At 37.3% G+C, this 25,551-nt stretch overlaps 3 protein-coding genes across 4 annotated transcripts; 1 reads left to right on the forward strand and 2 right to left on the reverse strand.

Moving 5' to 3' along the window:
* The first annotated feature begins 1,032 nt into the window (after positions 1-1,032).
* LOC103964077 (metal tolerance protein 4) lies at positions 1,033-6,299 on the forward strand. Its single transcript, XM_009376967.3, is given in 9 exon segments — positions 1,033-1,385; positions 1,720-1,889; positions 2,169-2,367; positions 3,028-3,057; positions 3,060-3,205; positions 3,302-3,452; positions 5,273-5,403; positions 5,591-5,621; positions 5,624-6,299. Coding segments are annotated over 9 exon segments (1,218 nt in total). The 5' UTR covers positions 1,033-1,171; the 3' UTR covers positions 5,770-6,299.
* Positions 6,239-8,993, reverse strand: LOC103964087 (protein PHOTOSYSTEM I ASSEMBLY 2, chloroplastic). 2 transcript variants are annotated; one of them, XM_009376983.3, is made up of 5 exons: positions 8,831-8,993; positions 7,931-8,025; positions 7,320-7,482; positions 6,745-6,837; positions 6,239-6,509 (listed from the first exon to the last, which is right to left on the reverse strand). In XM_009376983.3, exons 1-5 carry the CDS (start codon positions 8,907-8,909, stop codon positions 6,379-6,381), a joined length of 561 nt encoding a protein of 186 aa, XP_009375258.3. In that variant the 5' UTR covers positions 8,910-8,993; the 3' UTR covers positions 6,239-6,378. The 2 variants fall into 2 exon arrangements, with proteins under 2 accessions (XP_009375258.3, XP_048425561.1); XM_048569604.1 differs by having other exon boundaries at positions 7,320-7,497.
* Positions 8,994-9,931: 938 nt separating this feature from the next.
* On the reverse strand, positions 9,932-23,290 carry LOC103964127 (casein kinase 1-like protein HD16). Its single transcript, XM_018651620.2, has 17 exons — positions 23,220-23,290; positions 14,703-15,087; positions 14,013-14,141; positions 13,827-13,900; positions 13,615-13,684; positions 13,460-13,515; positions 12,978-13,049; positions 12,734-12,828; positions 12,585-12,648; positions 12,366-12,495; positions 12,064-12,282; positions 11,818-11,960; positions 11,448-11,622; positions 11,276-11,366; positions 10,821-10,978; positions 10,373-10,561; positions 9,932-10,270 (listed from the first exon to the last, which is right to left on the reverse strand). The coding sequence occupies exons 2-17, from the start codon at positions 15,069-15,071 to the stop codon at positions 10,211-10,213; spliced, it is 2,094 nt and encodes a 697-aa protein (XP_018507136.2). The 5' UTR covers positions 15,072-15,087; positions 23,220-23,290; the 3' UTR covers positions 9,932-10,210.
* Positions 23,291-25,551: the final 2,261 nt, after the last annotated feature.

Here is a 25,551-nt window from a genome sequence, read left to right on the forward strand (position 1 = left end):
CAACACATTTTTGTCATTTTGGTTAAAATTCAAAGTTTTCAAACTCTTTTAATTAATTTTCCTAAAAACACCCCCAACATCCATCAATGCACCACCCTATTCCCTTGTCAGTAGCCAAACATGCACCGCTATTAACGAATTTCATTGATCTCAATAGTTCAATTGTTACAAGTAGTCTTGAATATTTTATGTACCCAAACATATGCTTCTATACAAGAATCATTTCTCTAATTGTTTTCCTTTGCCCCAGCCATCAAGTAGACATCCTTAATTTCGACGTTTGAAAATGCAAATTCTACAAGCTATTAATGGTTCAGCAGAACGAGAGAGAAGGAGGAGGAGGGAATGGAGTGGCTAGCATGAACCGACGATGCCGTCGATGAAAGTGGTGGAGGGTGAGTGAGATGTCAGTTAGGTGAAATTGTATTTGAGATTTTTTATTTTTAATTTTTAATTGGTGGGATGGCTTCAATACAAGTAGGATTAAAATTGAAATTTGAAAAAATAATTTTGAGTATATGTAGCTTTCCTTGCTAGGGAAAGGGACCATAGGGACTTTTAAGACCCTATAGATAAAGCCTGCTACAGCATGGCCATCGTTCAATATTTAGATGAATAATTCATTTTATGTTATTGTTTTTGTCGAATAATGAGGTGTATTCATTGTGATCATAATAAAACAAATTTTTATTTAATTTAGTTAATTTTTGTCGTGTTTTTTCATTTATTCAATCCCATGATCAAAAATTAATAAAATTAACATATTGAAGCACATTTTGTTAATCATTTTCCACAGAACGTATACAAAGAGAAATTTTTAGCTTTTAACATACATAATTCATTATTTATATAAGAATACGTGATGTTTCATATCGTGTGACGATCACGTTAAAAAATCTCACGTATGCAAGATCTGTGTCTGCGTGCATACGTGTCCTTGTGGGACCCTTTTTCTTGGTGAACTAAACAGTTTTGCTTTGAAGACAAAAGGAAAAGAAGATAATCGGTTAAAATACTTGGTGGGAAATTCAGTTTAAAAGTTAGCTCACCTTCTCTGTTCTTTTAAGATCTCTTCTGACCAGAGACACAGAGTGAAAAGAGGAGAAAGAGACAGAACAGAGAGAGTTTGAGTCGGAGTCCGATTAAAATCGGGTCATTTGGGTGGGTCCGGATGGAGGAAAACTCGGAAACTAGCGGTGTGAAAACGCCGCTCTTCACACCGCTGTTGGGGAGCGGTGGACGCAGTCGCCGACTGAGTCGAAGAAACTCGTACGACTTACTCAGAAACGACTTCATTTCGAGGCTCCCTGACAAAGTCCGTACCGGTGTCGACCACGAGTCTCCGGACAGCATTGACTTCTCTAGTACCTCCGCCTTGAGCCGAGGTCTCTCCCTCTTTCATTGTGTTGGGCAACTAAGAAAATGTAGAAAAGAAATTTTGTCATTCGTTTGGAAATGTTAATGCTTTGGGAAAAAGTTTTCTTTTTTGTCGTTTCTTTCAGTCTGTGAGGAACCCAAGAGACGGTTTGGTATTTGGTTTTAAGATGATTATGTTTGATTTATTTTCCTTCATTTTCTCAGCAACCAAACAAACAGAGTAGTACAATTTGATCTTGAAGCTACTGTTGTAATTGGAATTGTTTTTGTGTGTGTGTGTGTGTGAGTTTATTTGGTTTGTTTCAAACAATTTGTTGATCCTGGAAGTTCTGTAAATTGTAGGAGAGAAGGAGTACTATGCAGCCCAATTTGAAACACTTAAATTCTTTGAGGAGGTTGACGCTGTGGTGGCAGCCGACCGCATCGATGATGAAGATCTCGAAGAACAAGCACAACATGAAAGAGCAATGAAGATTTCCAACTATGCCAATATTATTCTCTTGGGGCTTAAGGTACTTAATTTGTCGTAAGACATCGGGTTCAGAAGTACATGCTTTTAATCACTTGAGCTACAAGGTCGTATCAAAAAATTATTTTAAATGAATGAATTATGATACAAGTTATGTGAGATGAAAAGAATATGCAGGATGCTTAAAAAATCTTTCTTTTTTCTTCTGTTTTTTTTTTTTTGGTGATAGCATACGCCGTATATGTTGAGACAGATCTACGTTTTGTCTGCAATTTCATGTTTGCATTTTACTAATTTAAGATAATAATTTTGGAATGTGTAGATCTATGCTACTGTAAAGAGTGGATCGATAGCCATTGCTGCATCGACTCTAGATTCTTTGCTCGATCTCATGGCTGGTGGAATACTTTGGTTCACTCACCTCGCAATGAAGAACGTCAATATCTATAAATATCCTATCGGAAAATTGAGGGTGCAGCCTGTTGGCATAATCATCTTTGCTGCTGTCATGGCTACCCTCGGTGCGTCATTACAGCTTTTCTTTCCCTTAGCGCATCTGTTGTTTTTCCTCGCTCTCTTGTCTTGCTTTATATTGGTCAGCTTCTTTGCCAGATGAATTTGTCTATATCTTCCTTTAGCTTCCATTTTGTTTGTTGAAGAACATGTGAGAAGATCATGAGAAACATCTGATAATCGAATCTAACTCGAACCTCAAAATTTTCAGAACTTGATCAGATGTTCTTCTTTCACCAACATTTTAAGATAAGTGTCAATTGATGTTAGTTAAAATCTAAGCAAATTAAACAACTAATTCATTGAATTATTATAACATATGAGTGATGGTTTTCTATGAGGAATGGATCAGTAGTCAAAGTTTATGGTTTATATATCTTTTTTGTCAGTGTAAAGTGAAGAAAAATTATTTTGTGTGCTCAACGACACTTTCCTCTGCAGGAAAAAAATAGTAATTGTGAGATGAATACTATTTAGTCCTAGGAAAGTTCTTGGTAGTATACCAGTGTACATGATGTAAGTACACGAAAGAACGAACTTTAGAGTCACAACAGTAAGAAAAAGGTATGAAGTTAGGCTTGCAGAAATTTTTTTAATTAAACCAGACTCTGCTGCATACATAAAACTTCAAACCAGCTGAAATTTTATGCCCTTCTGCTTCATTCCAGGGTTTCAGGTACTCATCCAGGCTTTAGAACAACTATTACCGGTAACGCCACTGAAAAGATGTCCGCCGAGCAATTGGTGTGGTTGTCCGCTATCATGATATTTGCCACCGTGGTAAAGCTTGCACTCTGGTTATACTGCAGGACCTCAGGGAACAAGATTGTCCGTGCCTACGCAAAGGTTTTCCCTTCTTTCCTTTCAACAAGTTTTTTTTTTCTTACGGGATCTCAGTTCTATTTTTTCATGTTATATGACTTCTTTTAATGCAATTATCAGGATCACTATTTTGATGTGGTAACAAACGTAGTAGGATTACTGGCTGCTGTTCTTGCTGATAAGTTTTTGTGGTGGATTGATCCTGCTGGTGCTATTATCCTTGCTGTATACACGATTACAAATTGGTCCGGAACTGTTCTAGAAAATGCAGGTGCTTTTTCTAGATTTTCTTCACTGACTTTTGGTCTCACAAAAATCTAGTTTTCCGTCATGCTACCTTTGTGTAAAGAGGTTAAAATTACATAAAAATACTTGCAAGAAAACAAGGTAGTTGTAGTACAAACGGCTCAAGTAAGGTCGTTTCCATATGGATTGATTGAATAATTTATACAAAACCAAAATCCTAGTTAATTATTTAAAAACAAGGATTGGAAAAAGTTGATTTTGAATTTAAAAATAATAAAAACGAATTTAATTAAAATGATTAAAGAAATTAGCATAGTAAAGAAAACAAAAGAAAATGTTTTAAAAACCAAATTGTAAAAGCCTAGGGTTCGTCGTTCCCCTAACAATCTTATGTAGATTTACCAATTACTTATGAATTACACATGCAACATTGAAGCTTAGGTTTTCCTAATGCATATTCTACTTGTGGTATTCAAGATAGAACTTATATCAAACATGCAATCCGTTTGTGGTATTCAGATCAAATATAAACATGCATGACTCGTTACGCTTTGTGACAACCCTTTGAAAAACCATACAACCCCTAAGACATGGTATTCGCCCTAGATGAAATTACAACTATCAATCACAAGAAGCAATACTCAATCCCCCGATGGTATTCCGACCGAATTGCATCCGATTACTTATCTAAACATTCTAATGGTAGCTAAGCATTAAGATATAGAGACAGTTTAAACACAATGATTAATAATTCAAAGCATGCATGCATAATGTCATAAGCAATTAAATAAAGACTACATATTCATGCTAAGGCTCAAGGCATCGCTCTAGCAAACATAAATTAGTTACGAACAACCATATAACAACACAAATTTTATTGAAATAGAAAAAGGATAGAAAACACCTAGGAAATAAACTTGAATCGTCAATCCAAAATAGTGCGTGCGTTCTCCTCTCTCTAAAAACGCTAAAAAGCCTTATTTATACCACTAGAAAATAAAACCCTACCTAGAAAGGGTCTTAGAATAATACTAGTAAACCAAATAAATTAAAATAAATTAGGAAACATAATCCTAATCAAATATGGAAAATCTGCTCACCCACAAATCAGCCACGTTTTTGGAGTTCCAGGGCTCCAAAACAGGCCCAAAACGACTCGAATTAAAGCTTGAAATGTCCCGAACATATTGCTAAAGGCCTCGAACACAAAAGACACCATTTTGGACACCAACAAGCCCAAAACGTCAATTTGGCAGCACTGCACGCTGCTCCTTTATTTCATCTCCATAAATAAACCACTTGGTAGAAAAATATGAAACTTTGATATGAACAATTTACAGACTCACGAACATCCTCCAATTGGAATCATTCCAAAATTCATCCGTTTGATTACTTTTTGCTCCAGAGGAATTCGAATGTCCTACATTTAAAATATATAACAAAGTATCAAAATCTAACAAAATAACCAATAAATTAATACTAAGATTAGGGTAAAATATATGGTATAATATGGACTCATCACTACCTTTGCGTGATTTACTAGTTGTGTGGTCATTCTTGTATCTCAACTCAGATACCAGTTTGGAACCTTTTCCTCCAGTTTTCTTGCTTGCTTTGATATATTTGTTAGGGCCAATCTAAGGAGATATATATGGTTGCATTTACTACTTTTCATAATGTTTGTCAAAGACGTGATGGCGAAAGAGTACAAGAAAAAAAGAAAAAGAAGTTCTGGCATCATATCAGCCGAGTTTTGCACATCTTATTGAAAGGAGTTGACATTATCCTTGACATTTTAGTATCTCCCTAATGTTTTGTACTTAACATGGGATCTCAATCATGCAGTTTCCCTCGTGGGACAATCAGCGTCTCCGGAATTCCTACAAAAACTGACGTACCTTACCATAATGCACCCTCAAGTGAAGCGTATTGACACAGTTCGTGCTTACACATTTGGTGTTCTTTATTTTGTAGAGGTTAGTCATATTACTGGCAATTTCGATGTTATAATTTCATCAGAGAAAACTTGTCGAGTGACCGTACAAATCGCTGAGTTCAACCTTATAATCTGCAGACTGCATTCTATGAATCTATATCAAGAAATAGATTGAAAACTTTTATATATAATTTTTTTAACAAGAACTTATATATTTGTTAAAACAGGTTGACATTGAACTCCCGGAGGATTTGCCCTTGAAGAGGCGCATGTCATTGGAGAGACCCTCCAGATAAAGCTAGAGAAACTTCCAGAAGTTGAGCGAGCATTTGTTCACCTTGACTTCGAATGTGATCACAAACCGGAGCATTCTGTACTTGTCAAGCTTCCGAACAGTCAGCCCTGATTCACGATGTCACAGTTTTCCATACCAAGGAGGCAAATGGCGCTGTGGGAAGCCTTTTAACTGTCTTCTGCAAAGGTCAATCCTTAGTGTTTGAGTTCATTTGTTGGAAGATGAAGCTGTATCTGCAGTAATCTATTTACTTTCTTGCCGGAAATGATTTCCTCTTTCGACCAGATCAGTTTAATAACGGAGGATAAACTGGAGACCGCACGCCCTTTACATTATGGCTCGATAACTTATTGTGGCCTGCACGAGCAGTTTAGTCTTCTAGGAAAGAAAATCGAGTGGTAGCTCTGTTTTTCTTTCTTTTGCTTAGTCCTTTTTGCCATATAAGCTTTGTATACGAACAAACAAACGCAAGTCAGATTTAAGAGTTTCTTGTTCGTCGGTTGATGCTTCTTATGTCTGTAAACTTCTTATTTGTTTTGCTGCGTGTAGAGAAAAGAAAATGTATGTAGAATAAACGATCTGTAACTGCAGGATCTGTTATATATATGGAGATGTAATCAAATACACATCCGTTAAGCGTATATAGTGAAAATTGAACGTTCACAATGCCAGGAAATCAACTCTCTTGTGTGGAGGTCACGGTGATGCAGAACAACTCTCTTATGAATTTGGCAAAAGTCGGCCATTGTACATCTTATCGAGCAACTGCCGGGCATCAGGCCTACGGAGAAGACCTTTGTTGTTCGGTACACCGGTCCCTAAACACACCGGACATACAAGTTTCCCCCGTCCTGTTTACAACAACAAAAAATTACTCTTCAAAGAGAATGCTTAACCATACATGCTCCTTTGTTTTACAACTCTGTACTTTTGTTTACACAATCCAAATTGAATTTTCGCCTTCAAGGAAACACTTGGCCAGTTCGAAATATTCAAACAAGCAACTGTAAGCATGAAGCAATCTTCGAGCGCATGGAACCACTATATGGTGAAAGAGTAGTATGAATATCAGTGACGAGTACATACCGTAACAGTTTGGACATTCCGTGAACTCATACACGTCTTTAGCCCGTTTTCTGTTGAGAGCTTTCCATTTTCCTGTACCACCACACATATCACCTATATAAAAAAGAAAATCAAACTCTTGTGGACGAAGGGGATACCATAAATAACATAAAATCTTAAAATTTCAAGTGACATACATTTCTAGTTCTTTTTCAGTAGCACGCACGCTATCTTTAACAAATCATTATGCTCCAAGTACGATATCTACATCTAAAACTCTTCGTAAAACAGCTAATATATGAGAGGAAGAAGAAAATTTGTTCCTCCTTTACGAGCAAAAGCATCAACTCAAGGCGTGTTGAAGGGAATTTGTATCTTTGGTTTAAACTAGACATCAATTAGAACCATGGCTCTTTTAAGAAGGAAATCCACCAAAGGAAAATCAAAATTTGGAACAGTTTGGAAGCCAATTAAACATTAAAGTCGATTTTAGCAATTTCATTTCTCTAATCAAGATATAAAGTGGCAACGTTATGCTGGTAAATATGTCAACATCATTTCAAATCCTGATTTCAGAAAAGAAACGATATACTTACAAAGCACAGCGCCACTTCCCCCACAATTCCGACAACTGGGTCTGTCGTTTCCATCCAGTGCAAGTGCCTTTGGAGCAGAAGTGGTTGCATAATTGCTTATCAAAGCAGCGGTTGAACATAGACATGTGAGACACAATCGCCGAGAGATTGAAACTTGAGGTTCCTGTGGCCACCGAACCTTTGCAAAAATCAATTACAAACAAATTTTACCATACTTTATAGCTAATCTGATAAGAAAGATAATTTCGTTTCAAAAGTTCCAATTGGTAAGAGTAATCTACACAAGTCGAATTCTCAGAAAACGAATATATCAAGCAAAGTTGAGGCCTTTTTGCAGCAGAGGAAATCATGGGAAAGACTGCCTTCAACAAAATACTAAAGATGTTAACTTTAAGCAAGTATAACCATTAAGAGCATGAATTCAGTTCTAGCCGCATTTTGAGCGGGGAGAATCATCAATGCATCAGTAAACTATATACGAATGACATGAAGCCATAAACAATGGCCATAATTTCTTGGAATCAGTCATACCTTCAAACTCAAAGCCAAACAAACTTATTGTAATCACTAATAAAAAAACTAGATACTTAAATCTAATGAAAGATTGTTACGTTTGATGGTTTAGATGAGTTTTCTGCGTCCCCTGGACTGCTGCTCTCATTCTCAAGATTCGCTCTTGCATGAAACCCAACTGACTTCGAATTGACTGCCAAGTTTTGGACATACAAATGAAGTTAGTATCATTTTTCAACAATTAGTGACAAAAGATTCAAAGACATCAACATAATTTTCACAGATATCGTGCGCTGCATTACCGAATGAGTGTTAAAAGAAAAATGTTCACCGGCTACAACTTGAAAGCACAATTTCAGTACCATAAATCATCTTGTCTTTCTTTTCTTATGAAAGGGTACACGCTATCACCGGATATTGGGTTCTAGAGTTAAAATGGATCCCCAGAACCAGTCCGAGTGGAAGTAAAGACTTAAGATTTCATGACATTGCCTTGACTGAATTCTAACGTTATTTCAAGTTCTCAAATCGTTAATGCCGAAAAGGAAAACAAATCCCATGTAAAATCTCTTCGTTCGGAAAATCGATGGAAACAGCCACCAGTAAACCCCTATTTGCTTAGGTCAATTTCGAACCTTTCCACCAGTAAACCCATTCTTCCCGTAATTAAACTTAAACACCCCAAAAATGACACGACAACATTAGGGACAAAGCAAAACCAAGTATACAACGATTAAATTTGGTAAAGTAAGCTGATTAGCAGAAAACTATGACGCGAGTGACCGTTACGGCAGTTAATATCCACATGTATAACGAGAAACAAGGAAGCAAGAACTCTGCAAATTACGAAGGAAGAGATAAGGCAGAATAAAGCAAGTTACTTGGAATTACTGTATGCATGGAAATTACGAGAAATTAGCAACTCTCAGCAAGTTCGTTAATGGGTACTCAAGTTTTAGAGAGAGAGAGAGAGAGAGAGAGAGAGAGAGAGAGCTTACAGTGGGATGGAGGGGAGGATTTGGAGAGGCGTAGGGGGATGGCTGAGAGATGAGAGGAAGAAGAAGAAGAAGCCATCATCCTCTCTCTCTCTCTCTATGTTTGTCTGTCTATGTGGTCTTAGCGGGACACTTCATATCTATCATCCATCCTCTCTCTCCATCTCGTTGCACACTAACACAGCGCGACTGGGTGGGACCCTATATCCCCCGCCTTCAGGCTTTCTATGTTTGTCCCTCCCTGGATATTAATGCATAAGAAAATTGAAGCAATAGTCTTGAAATCTGCTCTAATTAGAGTTTTGGTTTTTGAACTAAAATTTCATGAATGTTGATTTTTAATTTGGTATAATGTCGAGCAAAGATCATTTTCGTTACTTTATGATTTCCATCCAAAATAAAGGGGTTAAAGGGGCAAAAAATGAATAAAAGTTCTAACGGAGTTAGTCAAAAGGACATTGCTCCACATTACTACAAGTTCATGGACTAATACACAAGAAATTTTAGTTTAAGGACCAAAGCTCGAATTAAACTAAAGTTGAAAGACCATTGTTCCAATTAATTTATTTTTATTTTTCTCCAACCATGTTTTCCAAAGGGTTGTTTTCCTTTCTTTTTTCTAGCTCAATTAACAAGAATTTTTTTTTTTCTTTGGTCAAATTTTTTTATAAGATTTATTCATCAGAATTTGTCAACTAAAAGATCACTAAATCATGCATGCATCGCTCTACTAGCCCGAAAAAAGCATGGAAAATTAAATGAATTGTTCAAACCAGCTAAACCAAGCTAATTTGAGCGATTAGATTTGATTTTTAATAGAGACTAGAGAGTAATTTTGAACCACATCAAACCAAACTCAAACCAATTCGGCTATGTTCGGTTTCCGAGTCCAGAAATTTGACTCGTCCAGTTTGAAGTCTAAACCAAAGCGATCCAAGCCGTGAGTTCCTTGAGCAGCTTATGCATCGGAACAACCGAATCAAACCAAATCTAAACAGGATTCCCTTCGTTTATTTTTGCTACCAGTTTGAGGTCTGAACCAAACCAATTGACGCAGTCAAGTCAAATTACTTACATGTACAGTTTAATTTAAGGCCTAAACCAAACCAAACAAATCGCGACAAGCCCTAATCACATATGCTTGCTTACAATTTGTTTACCAAAAGTGTACATCTTGCATTCAACTTCATAGAGAACTCCGAAACAAAAGCCAACTATACGGCTCATAAAACATTTTATCATACAACAGAATTTGTGCTGCTGCATCTAACTCCTCTCTGACAATAAATTCTTCTTACAAATCATATTGACCACGAGAGGGAGAACGAAAAACAAAGTCGTCTACAGATATCGACTTACAAGTTCCTGATGATTACACAGGAATCAAGATACAGTGCGCCCATAACACAAACAAGCGAGATACAGATTCTTCGCCCATTTTTCCTGTTTAATAGAAGAGAATTTAGCGAGGATATCAATAATCTACTATTATTCTGAGATTAGAAAAGATAAATTTAAACAAATATTGAACTACTTATTTCATACCTTCACATGTGTGCTTGGAAATTGAGATGTGCGCAGCGTCTCCTGAGTTTCGTCACCCGGTTTGCGCTTCGGAACACTCAAGATAAGAGCTGCTTGATCCCAAGTTGCAGCTGTCGATGTTATGCGGAAACCATTATCCCAACGTCTGTGGATGCCTTCACTTGGATAGAGAAAATCAAGTTCCACAACCTATGAAAACAAAATGGCAAATGAGAGGTGCAACACCAAGCGGAAAACCAGAAAGCAGAATTAAGTGCAAAGTCACATGTATTAGCTTTCATGAAATGCTACTGATAACACATTAATGCATATGAAGTTAGCATATCACTTTGCCATAATCAGGACCCACTTTCTTTAAACTCGGGTCAAAAAATTGATACTCCTTAAATGGCCTAAATGAACCCTACAGAGAACAGAAGATATTGATGATAAGCTGGGCACAGCTCACCTGATCACTGAAGCCCGCATTGCGAGACATAACAACACCCCACCTGCTCCCAGCAGTTGCCATTGAGGTCACATGAAATCCTTCTCTCCACTTCTTATTTATCCACTTGAAGGGGAAAGAATCACTGACTTTGTAAGACTGTTGCGTATACTGGGTTCCTGCACCATTACGGTTACAGTTGAATCATTTAGTGACTGATAATGAACTAAACTGATGTGGATTTTCAAATTTGCAAGTACAAATGCTGTCTACTAATTTCAGATTACAAAATGACAAGATCCCCTTCATAAGAAGAAAACACGACTTGTTAACCTCTGTGAAGATACTCAAAACATGAATGTCCAATACAAATACATCAGTGTTGAATACAAACACAAATGCATCAAGCAGATTTATTACTTGACACAATTGGACTTCATAGATCAATGCCCCAACAAATCACTAAAGCAACATACCTTTGGACATCACTACAAGGGAACTTCCATTGGTAGCACCGGCAATAGAACTAATGTAATAGTTCTTCTCCCATTGTTCCATGATCCATTCCTGTCCAATTGGAACAAGAAGTCTGTCAAGTTGAGTACAATATCTTATATCAATATTAACACACACGGAAATACAATCCACCTTGTGCAAGAAGAAGGGGGAGAGCTCATAAACTTGGTTTGTAAAACCGGTTCCAGCGTCCATAATAAGTGCCCAAAGATTAGAACAAGATGACACACAACTTATAAGCAGACCATCTGCAATCCCTCTCTCCACATGTTGTGCCAACCTTGCATCAGCGACATTGTAATGATACCTAGTAATAAAAGATAAGCAAGTCATGAGAAAAAATGCAGTCAGGAATTCTTTTTCTAATCATTCTCTCCTTTTTAATTTTGGATCAAAGATGCTGTTGATATGCAAGGAAGAATGAAACAACACTATCTATCGACACAGAGGAAAGAAAGTACAACATTAGAAAAAGGGTACAACGTTGCAAATGAGTTTCTACCTCTGTTTCATCGGCATCCTAGCATTGTAAATTGAAATCCATTGGGTGGCAGGTACTCCTAGCCTAACCTTCTTCCTTGGCTGCCCATCATCATCTTCCTCGATATTCAATCTACCCCGTTTCTGGCCAACTTGACTAATAATCTGAAAAAGTTCATAATAAAAAATAAAAAAAATTAAAATCCCAGTGGACAACCAAAAAAAAAAAAACAGAGAACTCTATAGATTACAGTATCACTAAAGTAACCTTTTGAGCCCCATCAGTTTTGATTGGCCTTACAGCAGGATTTGATCCTATCAAACCCTCAAACAACGAGATTAACTTCGAATAGTTAGGCTCTTCATCAAATTTCATGTTCACCACGACCTCAAGAAATTGTCTTAGAGGTGGAGGGCAGAAGCAGCACAGCATTTCAGGAGATGTTGCCATCTTTTTTTTGCAAACTAGGAAAGATTTGTTATCACCCTGAAACAGGAGCATGTATGGTTCAGATAAAAACACAATTAAAAGAAGTAAATCAGACTCTGAACTTAATCCATATTATGTACCTGATAGCCTTGCCATGGTAACCTGCCTCGGTGGAGAAATATAAGTGTGTAAGCAAGAGATTCAAGATCATCTCTTCTGCTAGCAGTTCTTCCCAGATGAGCATGAACACTAGCATATCGCACAGTTCCTCTGGAGGTGCAACATAGAAAGGATTTAAGGCCACAGATATAAGTATTATAGTCAAAACTATAGCCCAAAACATGCAGATATTAGCGTACCTAAACATATCAGGTCGTTGATCATAATCAACATGCCCCCCACTAGTGTCTTTCCACTTTGTCGCTGCAAAGTCAGGTGATGAAGCCGTAAGAAATGTAAGTAAATGAAATAACTGGAAACAAGCCATACATGAAATAAATTTACACACCTAGTCCAAGGTCAACAAGAAACAACTTCTTCTCTTGAGCTGTAGATGGCTGACCAAGTAAAAAATTTTCGGGCTTTACATCTCCATGCACATAGCTAATGTCAACAAGTCATAAGTTAGAAATCTAATAAGCAATTCTCTTTCTTAAAACAAGAGGATTGAGGAAAAATTGTTCATAAGCCAAAAGACTGGGACAACAAACACCAGTAAGTGAATAAAATTGACAGCAACAGCATTCACATACCCTCTTGAGTGCATCTTCTCTAGAATTGATAAAGACTCGACAGCTATACAAGCTACCATTTCTGCAGACATCCTGTGTTCATTCAAACATAAACAGCAAAATATAAGAATAAATCTTTCAAAAGCTGAAGTCAAAAGCTAGAAGAACATGCACAGTGCTCTTCCACGTAAAGTCAAAATCAGTTAAGAACAGATACCAACAGACCTACATCAAAAGCCATAAACCTTCACATAACTCAAGCTTTCTATTTCCCTAGTATCTTAAAGTTAACTTTAGGGTAATACTTAAAGCATGGCTCAAAATATATTGGTTCAGATTTGCCTCCATGCAGACCCCACAAAATACAAGGAAAAAGCATTTAAACCTGGAATTTCCAGCCAAATGGCATATTCAGCTTTTGGACCTAAAGAGAATAGTAAATGAATGGATAATCATAATGAATAATGTTTGGATAAAAAGGGATAACAATATTAAATACTCACGCTTGCCCTGAAGAATTCCATACATCCCATAAACTAGGCCCTAGCATGTCCATAACCTGCGTATACAGAATAAGAAACGTATTTGGTACAAGGAAACAAGAAACTTCAACCAGTTATTGGAAAGGGAATGATACAAAAGATACAACAGTTCATACCATAACATAATAGTCTCCTTGCTTTCCTTTATAATGTACTTTTGGCACTCCATGACTACCACCAAGGGTACTGTTCAACAATAAGAAATGACCAATAAATAAACAAAGGTGTAAGTGTGTCTATATGTAATATACTTTAATGAACCTAACCACATCACCCTGAGAAAGAACAAGGGAAAAACAGAAAATCTAATACAAAGAAAAAGACCCACTTGTAAACTTGCCACTCATATGGAGGACCATAAGTACATCCTTTGCTATTTCTGTGCTCGAATTTAAGTGCTACCTGATAAAAAAAATTCAGAAATAAACCATTAGGGCAATTACTGATTAATTAACGAGATAATCAATTTTACACCATGCAGCCTTCTTTCAACATAAGAAAATTTGGAACTCACCTCAATGGCACCAGCACCACTTAGACGATCAACTCCACCTGTAACACGACGGCCAACAAACACTTGACCAAAGCCACCTTTCCCCAGCTTCCTCTCCACCTTATAGAGTGGTGACCCTCCTACTTGAACCTTGAAAAGCAGAATACATATCACCAAATTACTAAACATAATAAAGTTGACACCAAATCTCTTTCTTTTTATTATGAAATTTTAAATTGTTATAAACAAATCGATCATTAAGTTACAACAGTTTAATGACCACCACGTTAACTCAATCCGGTGCATTGGCCAGAACTAAAGATGTCCACTTTACTCGGAGAAAATTTTGAGCATGACTGCCACACTGGCAAGTGGTGTTACTAATTCGTGTGTTAGATTAGGGGTGAACACATGTTATAACATGAACAGATTTGTAGCACCGTGTGCGACCCTCACACAGAAAAAAATCTTTCTTTACTGGTCCCAATAAGGAGACTAGCTAATTGGGTTTAAATTGTCAGAAGAACATCAACTAAACATAACAAATGCTTCCAAAACCGATGAATATAGTTGACTACCAATAAGTTGAACAATCAAGGAAGAACGATTAGAAAAGAAAACACATTCATCAGTAGCAATAACATCCAAGTTCCCAACTTAAAAGGAAAAACGCAACCGAATGCATCGAAATAGCAAGAAAAAAATCGCTACCTTTTCGGGGAAAGGGGCAGTACTGCCCTCTTCTTCTTGCCCAGCAGCCTTATTAGCACTCAGGCCACCACTATCGTCAGCCATCACAGCTTTCTTATCTTCCTCGACTTTTTCTTCTTCCTTACTGCCCTCCGAATCGGAGTCTTTCACCGATATCACAATCACAGGGTCTTCCTCCGGATCCGGCTCCTGCTTCTCCTCTTCTTTCAATTTCCTCACGGCCAACCTCGTTCTGGGCCTCACCACGGCCTCGGCGGCGGCTTCTCGGGCAACGGTGGCACGGGTCCTCCGCGACCGCGGCGGTAGGTCGGAGGGCTTGCTTGCTACCCTAGCGCGGCCTCGGCGTACTCCTCTGCGAAGCTCCGGCATTGCTCAAACCCATAAAATGAATTCGTACGGTGCTTCAACGATTCGATCATTATATTATTAATCCCGCAAAGCTTTGGGAGTCTTGGGCATGGCTGGAATTTTGAAGAAATGGGTCGGCGCGGAGTGGAATTGGTGGCAATCGGAGTTGAACTAGGCCGGGGTAGGGGTCCGATTGGGGGGATTAGGGTTGGATTGAATGGTGGGAGGTTAGAATTTGGGGGTTAGGGTTTGGTAGAGAGGGCAAAGAAGTGGGGGGGAGAGAGAGGCGCCGAGTCCAACTGTTGGATGATGCGGGAAAACAGAGGAAGACCAAATGAGAGAGGGAAGGGTTTTCGGGTGTGGACCGCGTGGCTGCTTTTCCCATGACAAATTGGGACATTCGTCATATAAGTACAAAGATTATCTGACAAATGTTGGCCAAAACAAAAAAATTGTTAACCAACCCTGCTTAAAATTTTGAAATGCAAAGGTTATCAAATAGGAAGTGGATTGAACCCCGGACGCAGTGGATGAAGAAAAATGTCTTATACACGAAGGTAATTTACTATATATGGCTCTGTCATAATAATTCATCTTTTCGAGCGTCAGGAAGAATTACAAAGGCATTTCAGCCTTCTTTAACCTTCATGGTATGGTTCACTATTATAAGAAATTAAAATCAGAACGTATAATGTAAAATACGGGTCTCTAATTTATCCCTAGTACTGGCCAACATTTTATCAACACATAAAAAACATTAACCCCTTCTCTTTACAATTTAGAAGTATAATCCTCTCGATAAATTTGAATTCTTATAACAAGAAGAGAATACCTTATGAAATTACATTCCACTTGGAGCTCACTATGAGCTCACACGGCTATAAGTAAACCCAATAAAATTCTAGGCCCAATATAAGTTATTACAACAGAGATGAGCCCAAACAAACAAATCCTTAGGAAACTAGACTTTAGACTAATTTATTAATTAAAAGCCTCAATGCGATTGTCAAAAAATGTGATACAAATATCATTGTTTTGTGTTTATATTTTAGAACAAGTGATCCAAACCGGTTCATTATATAGGTCATTTATCCACAACAATTCTTCATATCTCACTCTATCAACTACCGAGTCTCTCCCTCTTCCTTCTCCATGCAGAAAAATAATATGTTTGAATCATATACTTTAAACTAAATAGGAACTTTATACTTGAATTTAAAAAAATGCATTTCAAAAACACTATTAATGAATTATTCAAGGGAGACATGAAGCTTAATTTAGTATCAAACTTGTCATTCTTACGAATCGAACTTAAGACGTCTAACTTATAAATAAAGAGAAATATTACAAAATCATAAACAACTTAAATTGGTCGAAGATATGTGGTGTTTTTCTTCAAGGTTGTAATTGGACCAGCACCCTACCGGCCCAACTTATGAATCCAACCTCCCTAAAACCTTTCATTGTCTTCGACTCTCTCTTGATTGCCTTTACTTATATCTTAGTAAGCAAGTTTGTTCACTTCAACTACTATCCTGCCGGAACATGGAACCCCAACTTTTCCATTTTTTTAGTCACTTCTTTGGAGTCACTGCCTTTTTCATATCCATCACCATCTCATAGCTAAACATATTACTATAGTTCTATAAGAGGGTTTTAGGGTCTGCACGCAATCCTACCATAATTTATACACGTTTTTGTTTTTTGTTTAAGAAATATACATGGCTATGTTCAAGAAACTCTCTCTCTCTCTCTCTCTCTCTCTCTCTACGGGGTATAATTTGTGACGCGAATAATATTTAGCTGCTTAAAGGATGAGTATGAGTTTTTACTCAAAATTTCTTCATTTCTGATTCATAGGATTTTGTGTTTATGATAAAAAGTTTTATATTATAAATCACTAACAGATGGACAAAAATGATAAAGAACCATCTATCTATTCGTTATAGTTGATTGACTAAACATCATTATATTTAATTCATTTTCTGCAAAGACAATATTTATAGAACGATTTATAATATGAACGGTTTCTGATTATAAGTACGAAATTTATGAATTAAACACGAATTTTTTTTTTTTTTTTTTTTGTAGAAGTTCCTACTCATACTTGAGTAGCTAATTATTGTTACTGACCTTTCATATTTTCCTACACTTGAACTTTTCAAGCACCAAGTGTTTTAATTTCGATTAAGGCACTAAGTTTCCTAGACATTTGTAGATTAACTAACCCATTTGAGGCTCTGCAAAGCCATATCCCATAAAAGTACCTTTGGCACATCCACGTTGTGGTGGGTCTGAGTGGTTGATTCGGATATGTAACTTCAGATTATTCTATGTAATTGGTGAATGCTATGAATTTAATAAACTTTTTATCTGTAGAAAAAAAGAAAGAAGCCATTTCCTATAAAATATGTAACATCAAATTGTTTATGATTTAGCTTTTTATGTGATATCAAATTGTTTCTGATTTAACATATTAGGAAAATGAATAAAAGACAGGAAAACGACCTTTTGATATTGATGAAACGACAGTTCAACTTATTTAAGTTATTGTCACGAAACTTCAATTTATTTACAAAAGTAGAAATGGGTGGAACAACCAGGATAATCTGTCATTTAAACTCTCTTTAGGCAAAACGACTGCTACTTCAATTGAAAAATTGAACGTTGAAGCTAAACCTTAGCATTTCACGTCGATTTGGAGCGTACATTGTTGAAAAAGCTCATTCAAGAGTGTGCGGAGGACACGTCAACAACCAAATGCTTGCCAAGAAAATCACGAGGCAAGCCCCACAAAGCAAGGGTTTCACCTTTGATGGAGTTTTCTTTTCAAACTTCAACTTGTTTATGAAAATGTCACTATTTTTTTCATGTTTTGTTTTGGTCCTTATTATTAATAATAGTTTATTAGGTGTTTACCATTAATAATTTATTGTGTGAAGCCCTATCCATTCACTATAAACAAAGTCATCTATGAGATTTTAAGTGACACGTCGGATCCTGATATTCCCTTATCACAGTGTAGCTCTTGCTGCGATCTTCATTTTCAGTCCTATTTCGCTTCGGGAACTTGTTCTTGGCAAAAACAACATCATCGTAGAAGCAGCTTGAAGCTCCACCAGGTTTCGAGGCAAGATTGTCTCTGTATAATCTCACCAAACAATCATCAAGTTATATTATTGTTATTCTTCTGTTTGGAATTTGACTATTGTGATTAATTTGAAGCTCCACCATGAAAATCCCAAAGCGATATCCTAGTTTCTGGCGAGATTGAGAAATCCAGTTTCTGGTGAGATTCCTTAATCCTCAATTCCTAAACCCTAATCCAATTTTTCGACCTTTACTTAGGAGTGATTTCAATTCACTCCCTCTGCATTTTTTTTTCAATTTGTGAATTCAATCTGAAAGTATTAATTTTCCTACTTTTTTTGCAGAGTAGCTGTCAAAAGCGTGAGGATTCAATTCGAGAACCTCAGTAAGTATGTTTATTTTCTCAAATATTGAATTGGAAAAAATCCTTTGTTTAAAGATTTACTTTATGAATTATTCAAGAACAACTCACAGAAGCATTTACTTGCACTTATTGTCAATTAGGAATTGACTCAAACAATATGGTTGTTGCCATCAGTTGCATGATGGTAACTAAATAAGAATGGAGGTGTTGTTTGTTCATCACCGTGCATTATATGAAAAAAAAGGCCTTAATCCAAAATTGACAGATTTGTAGTCACTCATTACTCAATGAATGTCTATGACGGTTCTGATATAAAGAAATTTGGGTTGAAGATGCTCATATAAAGGTAGATTCATGAGTTTGATTGACTTTAGTTTTTATAATTCTTATTTTTCCCATTTCTCCATGTTTATGCAGTATAGTGCACCTTTTCAAAGGCTTGATGGACATCACCTTCGTTACATATTCAAGGGGCTATTTTGGCATTATCAACCCCCTTCAATGTTGATCAGAGATGTTGGCATTTGCAGCGTGATGGCTTGCTCTTTAGGTGTTAGAATTCAATGATTCATTTGCAAGAAGATACACAACAACTGAGAAGAGGCAGTTATGACACCCAATCCCTGGGTTTTGGGAAAGAAATGGAATGGAGTATGGGGATGATGCTGAAGACGAATCTGAGAACTCGGAAAAGGCTTTGGCAACAAAACTTGCATATGGACTAATGTGCAACCATCTTCTGAAGATGAAGACGTCTGTCCTACGTATCTGGATGGTAAGTTAAATGTGCAAATGTTACTGTAGTTAATACCAATGGGCATTGTTAGAATATGGCTTAAGATATCAATTGTCCGATGATAATATATATTGGTGTTGCAAACTAGCATCTTTCTTCAATGGTTCTTTGTGGTGCTTTAATACTTAATAGTTGATATATTTTCTTGCAGAATACACCAAAAAAATCCAAACGTCAAACGACATGTCCTCATCATTTTCAACTTGGTTGGAATAATGAATGGTTGGCAAAAAACAAAAGATGGCCAATTTGTGGAAGGTAAACTAGACCATGAAATTTATGTTGTACATCAAAATTATATTGCTTATTAGTTGCCCTACCCTTCGAAGTTTGCATGTTGTTATTTTCAGTAGTGCTCATGTTATCTAAATTAAGAGTAAACTTACAGAGTAGTTCATCCTTTTAACTGTTTGTTTTGAAATTTCATGAGCAAGATAACTGCAGGTTTTGATAATATGTAATTTAGAGAAATCCTCTATTTTATGCATTAGAAAACATTGGAATGATGTCTCATGATTATGTGAACATAAACACTTGCTTTATACAGAAAAGACTTAAATTTTTCATTTTTATACCGAATTAAGTATTACGCTACTCCAATGTTTTCTAATGCAGATGTATGTGGTGTTTAGGAAACCAGAGCTTTTGGGGTTTGAATATTTTCTAATTTTAGCTTATCCTTGAGTAGGCAAATTTGATCAATTTATATTTTTCCCTCCGCTTTTTTGTGTTTTCATGTCCAAATAATTCTTTAAATTTAGTTCCTTTATGGCTCAGATATGCATACAATCATTGTTTGGAATTTGGTTTTTACTGCAAATTTGGAATTTGGTGTTTATATCATGTGATTTTCTCTGATTTTTTTACATGTATTTGTGGTGACGGGGGACGAATTCTAGGATGGAGGTGGAAGGATTTGGAAGAATCAGATGTTTATGACGAGAACAGAAGAGTTGCCACAATGCTTGAGGGTGCCAATGCCAAGAGTTGTAGCTGGTTCAACCTGAAGAAAGGTTAAATTTTTTACAAAATAAGTTCCAATTCCTTAGTGGTTTGGCTTTACAGTAAATACCAAGTGAATTTTTCATGTGGTAGATTTTTTAATGGAATTCATTAACTTGGTAGATTTATGTTGTTTATAGAATACAGATGAATTTTCATGGTTATCAATCGTTCAATACCTCTATATGGTTACAGAGGGTTGAAGGTAATCTCCATACATTTTGTAAACAACACTCCCTAGCTATGGCAAATCAGCATTCTCAATTTTCTCATGTAATATATGTATAAAAACTCTGTTCTTTAGCACATACTGATGGATTGCTTTATGAAAAATTGGTAGAAGGAGACATAAACGATGTGACCCTTCTAAACTAGAAATATAGCAACCAGACTGATGGATTGCTTTATGAAAAATTGGTAGAAGGAGACATAAAGATAAAGCCATCTAATTTGTAAGGCAACTTTCTTGATATAGTATTTTACGTCAATATATACCGTTATATAGAGAAAAATTTATGCACAACGTTGTATAATTAACATAGTATAAATTACAATAATAATGTACTTGTACCATATAAGTTTTTGTTTTCGAAATGGGGAAGGGGATGGAGAAATAGAGGTACGCCGATCATACTATCTTTTTATCAAGTGTATGCAAAATGAGATTAGAGTTCAAGTGAATAAAAAGGAATGTGTTTGTTACCGTCCTACTACGCGGGCCTCTCTGTAAGTCCCAGCACGCAAGGCCATGTTATCTTATTATTTGCTTGTCATTTTAATTAATTATTTAATTAACATCTGTATCTCCTACAACATTATTTATTCAATTATTTATTTATTAATTTGTTTTTTACTTGAGAGTGGTATTTTTCCTTCTTTGAAAGCTCCAAGGTGGGTACTGTTCAAGTATGAGTTGTATGGCATTGTTGAATGTTGACCAGGCTAATCTCCAATTAAGCACTTTGGGTTTACGGCATGGCACGTGTGGTCTCGTCTGTGTCAAAACCTGAACCGGATTCCCAGGCAACAAATTTGTCTAATTTTACTGTACTACTCATTGTAACTCTTTCGTTGCTAGCTTTTCTGATATCGATGGCTCACAATTACATCCACTGTCAAATTTTACTGTACTACTTTTGTAACTCATTCGTTGCTGGCTTTTCTGACTTTCGTTGCTAGCTTTTCTGATATCGATGGCTCACAATTACATCCACTGTCAAATTTTACTGTACTACTCTTGTAACTCTTTCGTTGCTAGCTTTTCTGATATCGATGGGTCACAATTACATCCACGGACATTAAGCGAATGTTGGTAGCTATAATTAATTTTACTTTTTCATCTTTCTGGCCTATTAAATTACGAGGAAGTTCCCAAACTGCCTTCCCTCTTTCATTCTTCCCACCTTATAATATAGAAATCAAACATCTCTAACCATTCTCATTATCTCTCTCTCTCTCTCTCTCTCTCTCTCTCTCTCTTCTGCAGAACAAAAAATGAAGTGTGTTGTTAATAATTCTTATGATAAGTTCTTAAAGCCTTTGCTCCTTGCACTTATTGCAAAGGCAATCCATCTACTCAAAGTTCTTATAATTGGTCTGGATAATCATGATCGCGATCGCGAGCGAGACCTAGAAGCTGCAGTGCATCACGTTGCAGACAGGAGGACTAACTATAAGTACCACAACAACTTAGATTGGCCAGAGATAATCATCATGTTTTGCTTAACATCGGCTATTGGACTAGCGCTTCTCTCCGTCCAAATTCCCTCCGGCCAGCTCCCTGTAATCTTTTACTTTCTTGGACTATCAGTGTTGCTTGCCTTTACTTGTATCTTGATAAGCAAGTTTGTTCACTCCGGCTACTGTCCCGCCGGAATATCAATCTCCCGGCTTTTCCATAATTTTGGCCTCTTCTTTGGAGTCACAGCCTTCTCCATATCCATCACCATCCCATTTCCTTTGTGGTTCAAATGTGCTGCCTATTCTATCTGCGTCGCCGCCTTTCTACTTATAGTTCTCTGTAATCTTCACTCCAATAAATATTACAAACCTCATGATACCCCAAATAATTCAGCTTCTAAAAACGCCATTGATCCTGCGGTAGAATCATGCCAAAGCGGTACTAGTGCCATTGATGATCAAGCATGCATGAATAATATGGTGTGACGTGAAAGAGCTCTCATGTAACCACGATGTTTATAAATATCCTGACTAGTGGCCTGCAGTACTATATATACAACTATTTATTCCTCAGAATGGGGATCTCGTATTTGTCGTAGGTTTCAATGTCAAACTGTTTCTTGTTATATTTGGAGTTTAGTTGTCTGCAGCCTCACTAATGCTATGTTTCATCTAATCTAGTAAATTAATTTGGTACGTCTCATATTCTCGTCAGTTGGTGGGCAACGACTAGTACACGATCTCTTTTAGTTTTAGACTCTCTTCAAACTGAACATATAAAAAATATCTTTTTCAACTAATCATTTTTTAATCAGACATAGTCCTCTACATTACATTTTTTATCCGTCTCAAGAACCAAGCTCTAAAATTGGAATTTTATTTCGATCTTATTGACGGCATGCATGGATGGTTTTACTTTAGTTGATCATATGCACGCTTTTCGTTTTCGCTTGGAAAATCATCTAGTACCATGGTAGTGCGACTTTCCAAGTGATGGGGTATTCTTTTTCCATTGCCAAAGGGTGATGCAAAACCCCTGAATTTAAATTTGAATTCTTGGAACAAGAAGAGAATACCTCAGGAAATTACAATCCACTCGGAGCTCACTATGAGCTCGCACGGCTAAGTAAACCCAATAACAATCTAAGCCCAACCTAAGTCGGAGGGCTTGCTTGCTACCCTAGCGCGGCCTCGGCGTACTCCTCTGCGAAGCTCCGGCATTGCTCAAACCCATAAAATGAATTCGTACGGTGCTTCAACGATTCGATCATTATATTATTAATCCCGCAAAGCTTCGGCAGTCTTGGGCATGGCTGGAATTTTAAAGAAATGGGTCGGGGTGGAGTGGAATTGGAGGCAGTCGGAGGTGAACTGGGTCAGATTCGGGTCCGATTCGGGGGGATTAGGGTTGGATTGAATGGTGGGAGGTTGGAATTTGGGGGTTAGGGTTTGGTAGAGAGGGCGAAGAGGGGGGAGAAAGAGAGAGAGGCGCCGAGTCCAACTGTAGGATGATGCGGGAAAACAGAGGAAGACCAAATGAGAGAGGGAAGGGTTTTCGGGGTGTGGACCGCGTGGCTGCTTTGTTATGACAAATTGGGGACATTCGTCAACTACATACAAAAGATTATTTAACAAATGTTGGCCAAAACAAACAGATTGTTAACCAACCCTACTTGTTAAATTTTGAAATGCAAGGGTTAAAAAATGAGAAGTGGATTGAATTACGGCGCAGTGGATGAAAAAATAGTCTAATTCACAAGGTAAGGGACTAGTTGGTGTCTTTGTCAAAATAATCCGTCATTCTGAGGGTTAGGATGACTCAAGGGCATTCAACCTTCCTTGGTCATCATTGTGTGATTCACTAATGCCAAAAATAGAACCAAGACGTGCCGTGTGAAATACAAATCTGAAATGCAAGAGTTATCAAATGGGAAGTAGATTGAATTCTAGACGTAGTGGATGAAGAAAAATGTCTTATCCACAAAGGTAATTCACCGCATGTCGCTTAGCCATAGTAATCCACTTTTTCAATAGTCGATAAGATTGACATAGGTATTTTAGCCTCTTATAACCACCACTATTGCGTGATTCACCAGCGTTATGAGTTGAACCTAGGACATGTCGTGTGGAGTACGAGCTAGAATTCGTCCTCAACCACTGAGTCATCCTGTGATAGTTTTTGTCATGTAGTATAAAGAAGTTATGAAAATGAATTTAGAGAACTAACATTTTATCAACACATAAAAAACTTTAACCTTTTTCTTTACAGTTTATCATTCGATGTCAATTTGAGAAGTTCTCTAGCAATGCTCGAACGCCTTCTTGCGTGTCTTAAATGATAATGTGACAGCCCGTCCCGAAAATTTTAAAAACGTACGCGTGAAAAGACGATTTTGCCCCTAGCGGGATTGTTTTCGTTGTGTGGTTGTTCTTTTTGGTTTGTGTGGCTGGTTTTGCACCACACACTTCCCCACACTCACCCTCACCCTTTCCCCCTATTCCTGCACCCATCCTGTGCCATTTCCCTTCCCATTTTCATACCCATGTGTACGGACACACTCCAAAACCACCCAAATCTCCACAGATCGAAGGAACAAAATACATATCTATGCTCGTGAGACTCGTAGGAGTCCAACCATACCCATTTCAGGTAAGGTTAACTTCGTTTTCACGTTGAACTCGCGATGTCAGATTTTTGGTACTGTTCATGCACATGTAATTTCTCATGTTTTAGGGAATTTCAAGCTTGTAGGAAGTTTGGTGAGGTCCCTAGGAGGCTCGGGGTGGTTCGTTTGAAGGTTTTGGACGTCGGGATCGTGAGTTTCGAGGTTGGCCTGAGTTTGGGGGATTTTCCAGGCGAGATTTCTTGGATTTTAGCCCTTGAAAGTGGCATGAATTTGTTCCTCTCGTTGTAAGCTTCATTTTGGTACTAATTTTGTGAAATTTGGTTGAAAAACGAAGAAGATATCACGATTTGAAATTTTTCCTGATTTTCCGGTGCCGGCGACGGCGCCGGAGTCTCGCCGGAGAAGACGACAAAATATTCTGTCAGTTGGACGGAATATTCCTAATGCCGTTAACGGAAACCGTTAGGGGATAACGGAATATTCCTAATGGCGTCAACTGACGCCGTTAGCGTGCCAGGCACGTGCCTGCGCGTGGCCGGCACGTGCGGTGGTGGAAAATTTTTCTAAAAATATGAGGGTGTTCCTGAGGTTGAGTAGATCACGTTGGTATATTCATACACCCCATTTGAGCAATGTATGAGAAGTTATTTCTAAAGATTGGTTATGTGCTTTAAAATTAACGTTTTTATAGTTGTTTCGCATATAGGTGAGACGTATCCCGAGGACGAGCGTGGTCACTCGAGGCAGGGGGGTTACGACCCTTCCACTTACTAGTGAGTGGGCTTTTGGTTTTCCGTATATACCTATATACTTATACATTTCCCAGAAAATGAATTTAAAATTGTTTTTACATTATTATGCCCTGTTTATTGTTGCCATTCGTTCATGCATTATTAGTCGTATATTTATGCATGTGTATTGGTGTCGTGGACGCACAGGTAA

Source organism: the organism of the source record quoted next, unplaced genomic scaffold, assembly GCF_019419815.1.
Source record: "Pyrus x bretschneideri cultivar Hongxiangsu unplaced genomic scaffold, Pyrus_bretschneideri_v1 Contig5, whole genome shotgun sequence".
In the NCBI taxonomy this organism is placed as follows: domain Eukaryota; kingdom Viridiplantae; phylum Streptophyta; class Magnoliopsida; order Rosales; family Rosaceae; genus Pyrus; species Pyrus x bretschneideri.

Bases quoted from the DNA above. Each gene is read 5' to 3' on its own strand.
- LOC103964087 (XM_048569604.1), bottom strand. From the start codon at position 8,909: ATGATGGCTTCTTCTTCTTCTTCCTCTCATCTCTCAGCCATCCCCCTA. The intron at 8,026-8,830 runs GTAAGCTCTCTC...AAAACTTGGCAG, and splicing joins ATCCTCCCCTCCATCCCACT to TCAATTCGAAGTCAGTTGGG. The intron at 7,498-7,930 runs GTAACAATCTTT...ATTTTTGCAAAG, and splicing joins ACTCATCTAAACCATCAAAC to GTTCGGTGGCCACAGGAACC.
- LOC103964127 (XM_018651620.2), bottom strand. From the start codon at position 15,071: ATGCCGGAGCTTCGCAGAGGAGTACGCCGAGGCCGCGCTAGGGTAGCA. The intron at 11,961-12,063 runs GTTACTTTAGTG...GAACTTTTTCAG, and splicing joins AAACTGATGGGGCTCAAAAG to ATTATTAGTCAAGTTGGCCA. The intron at 10,271-10,372 runs GTATGAAATAAG...TCTATTAAACAG, and splicing joins TTCCAAGCACACATGTGAAG to GAAAAATGGGCGAAGAATCT.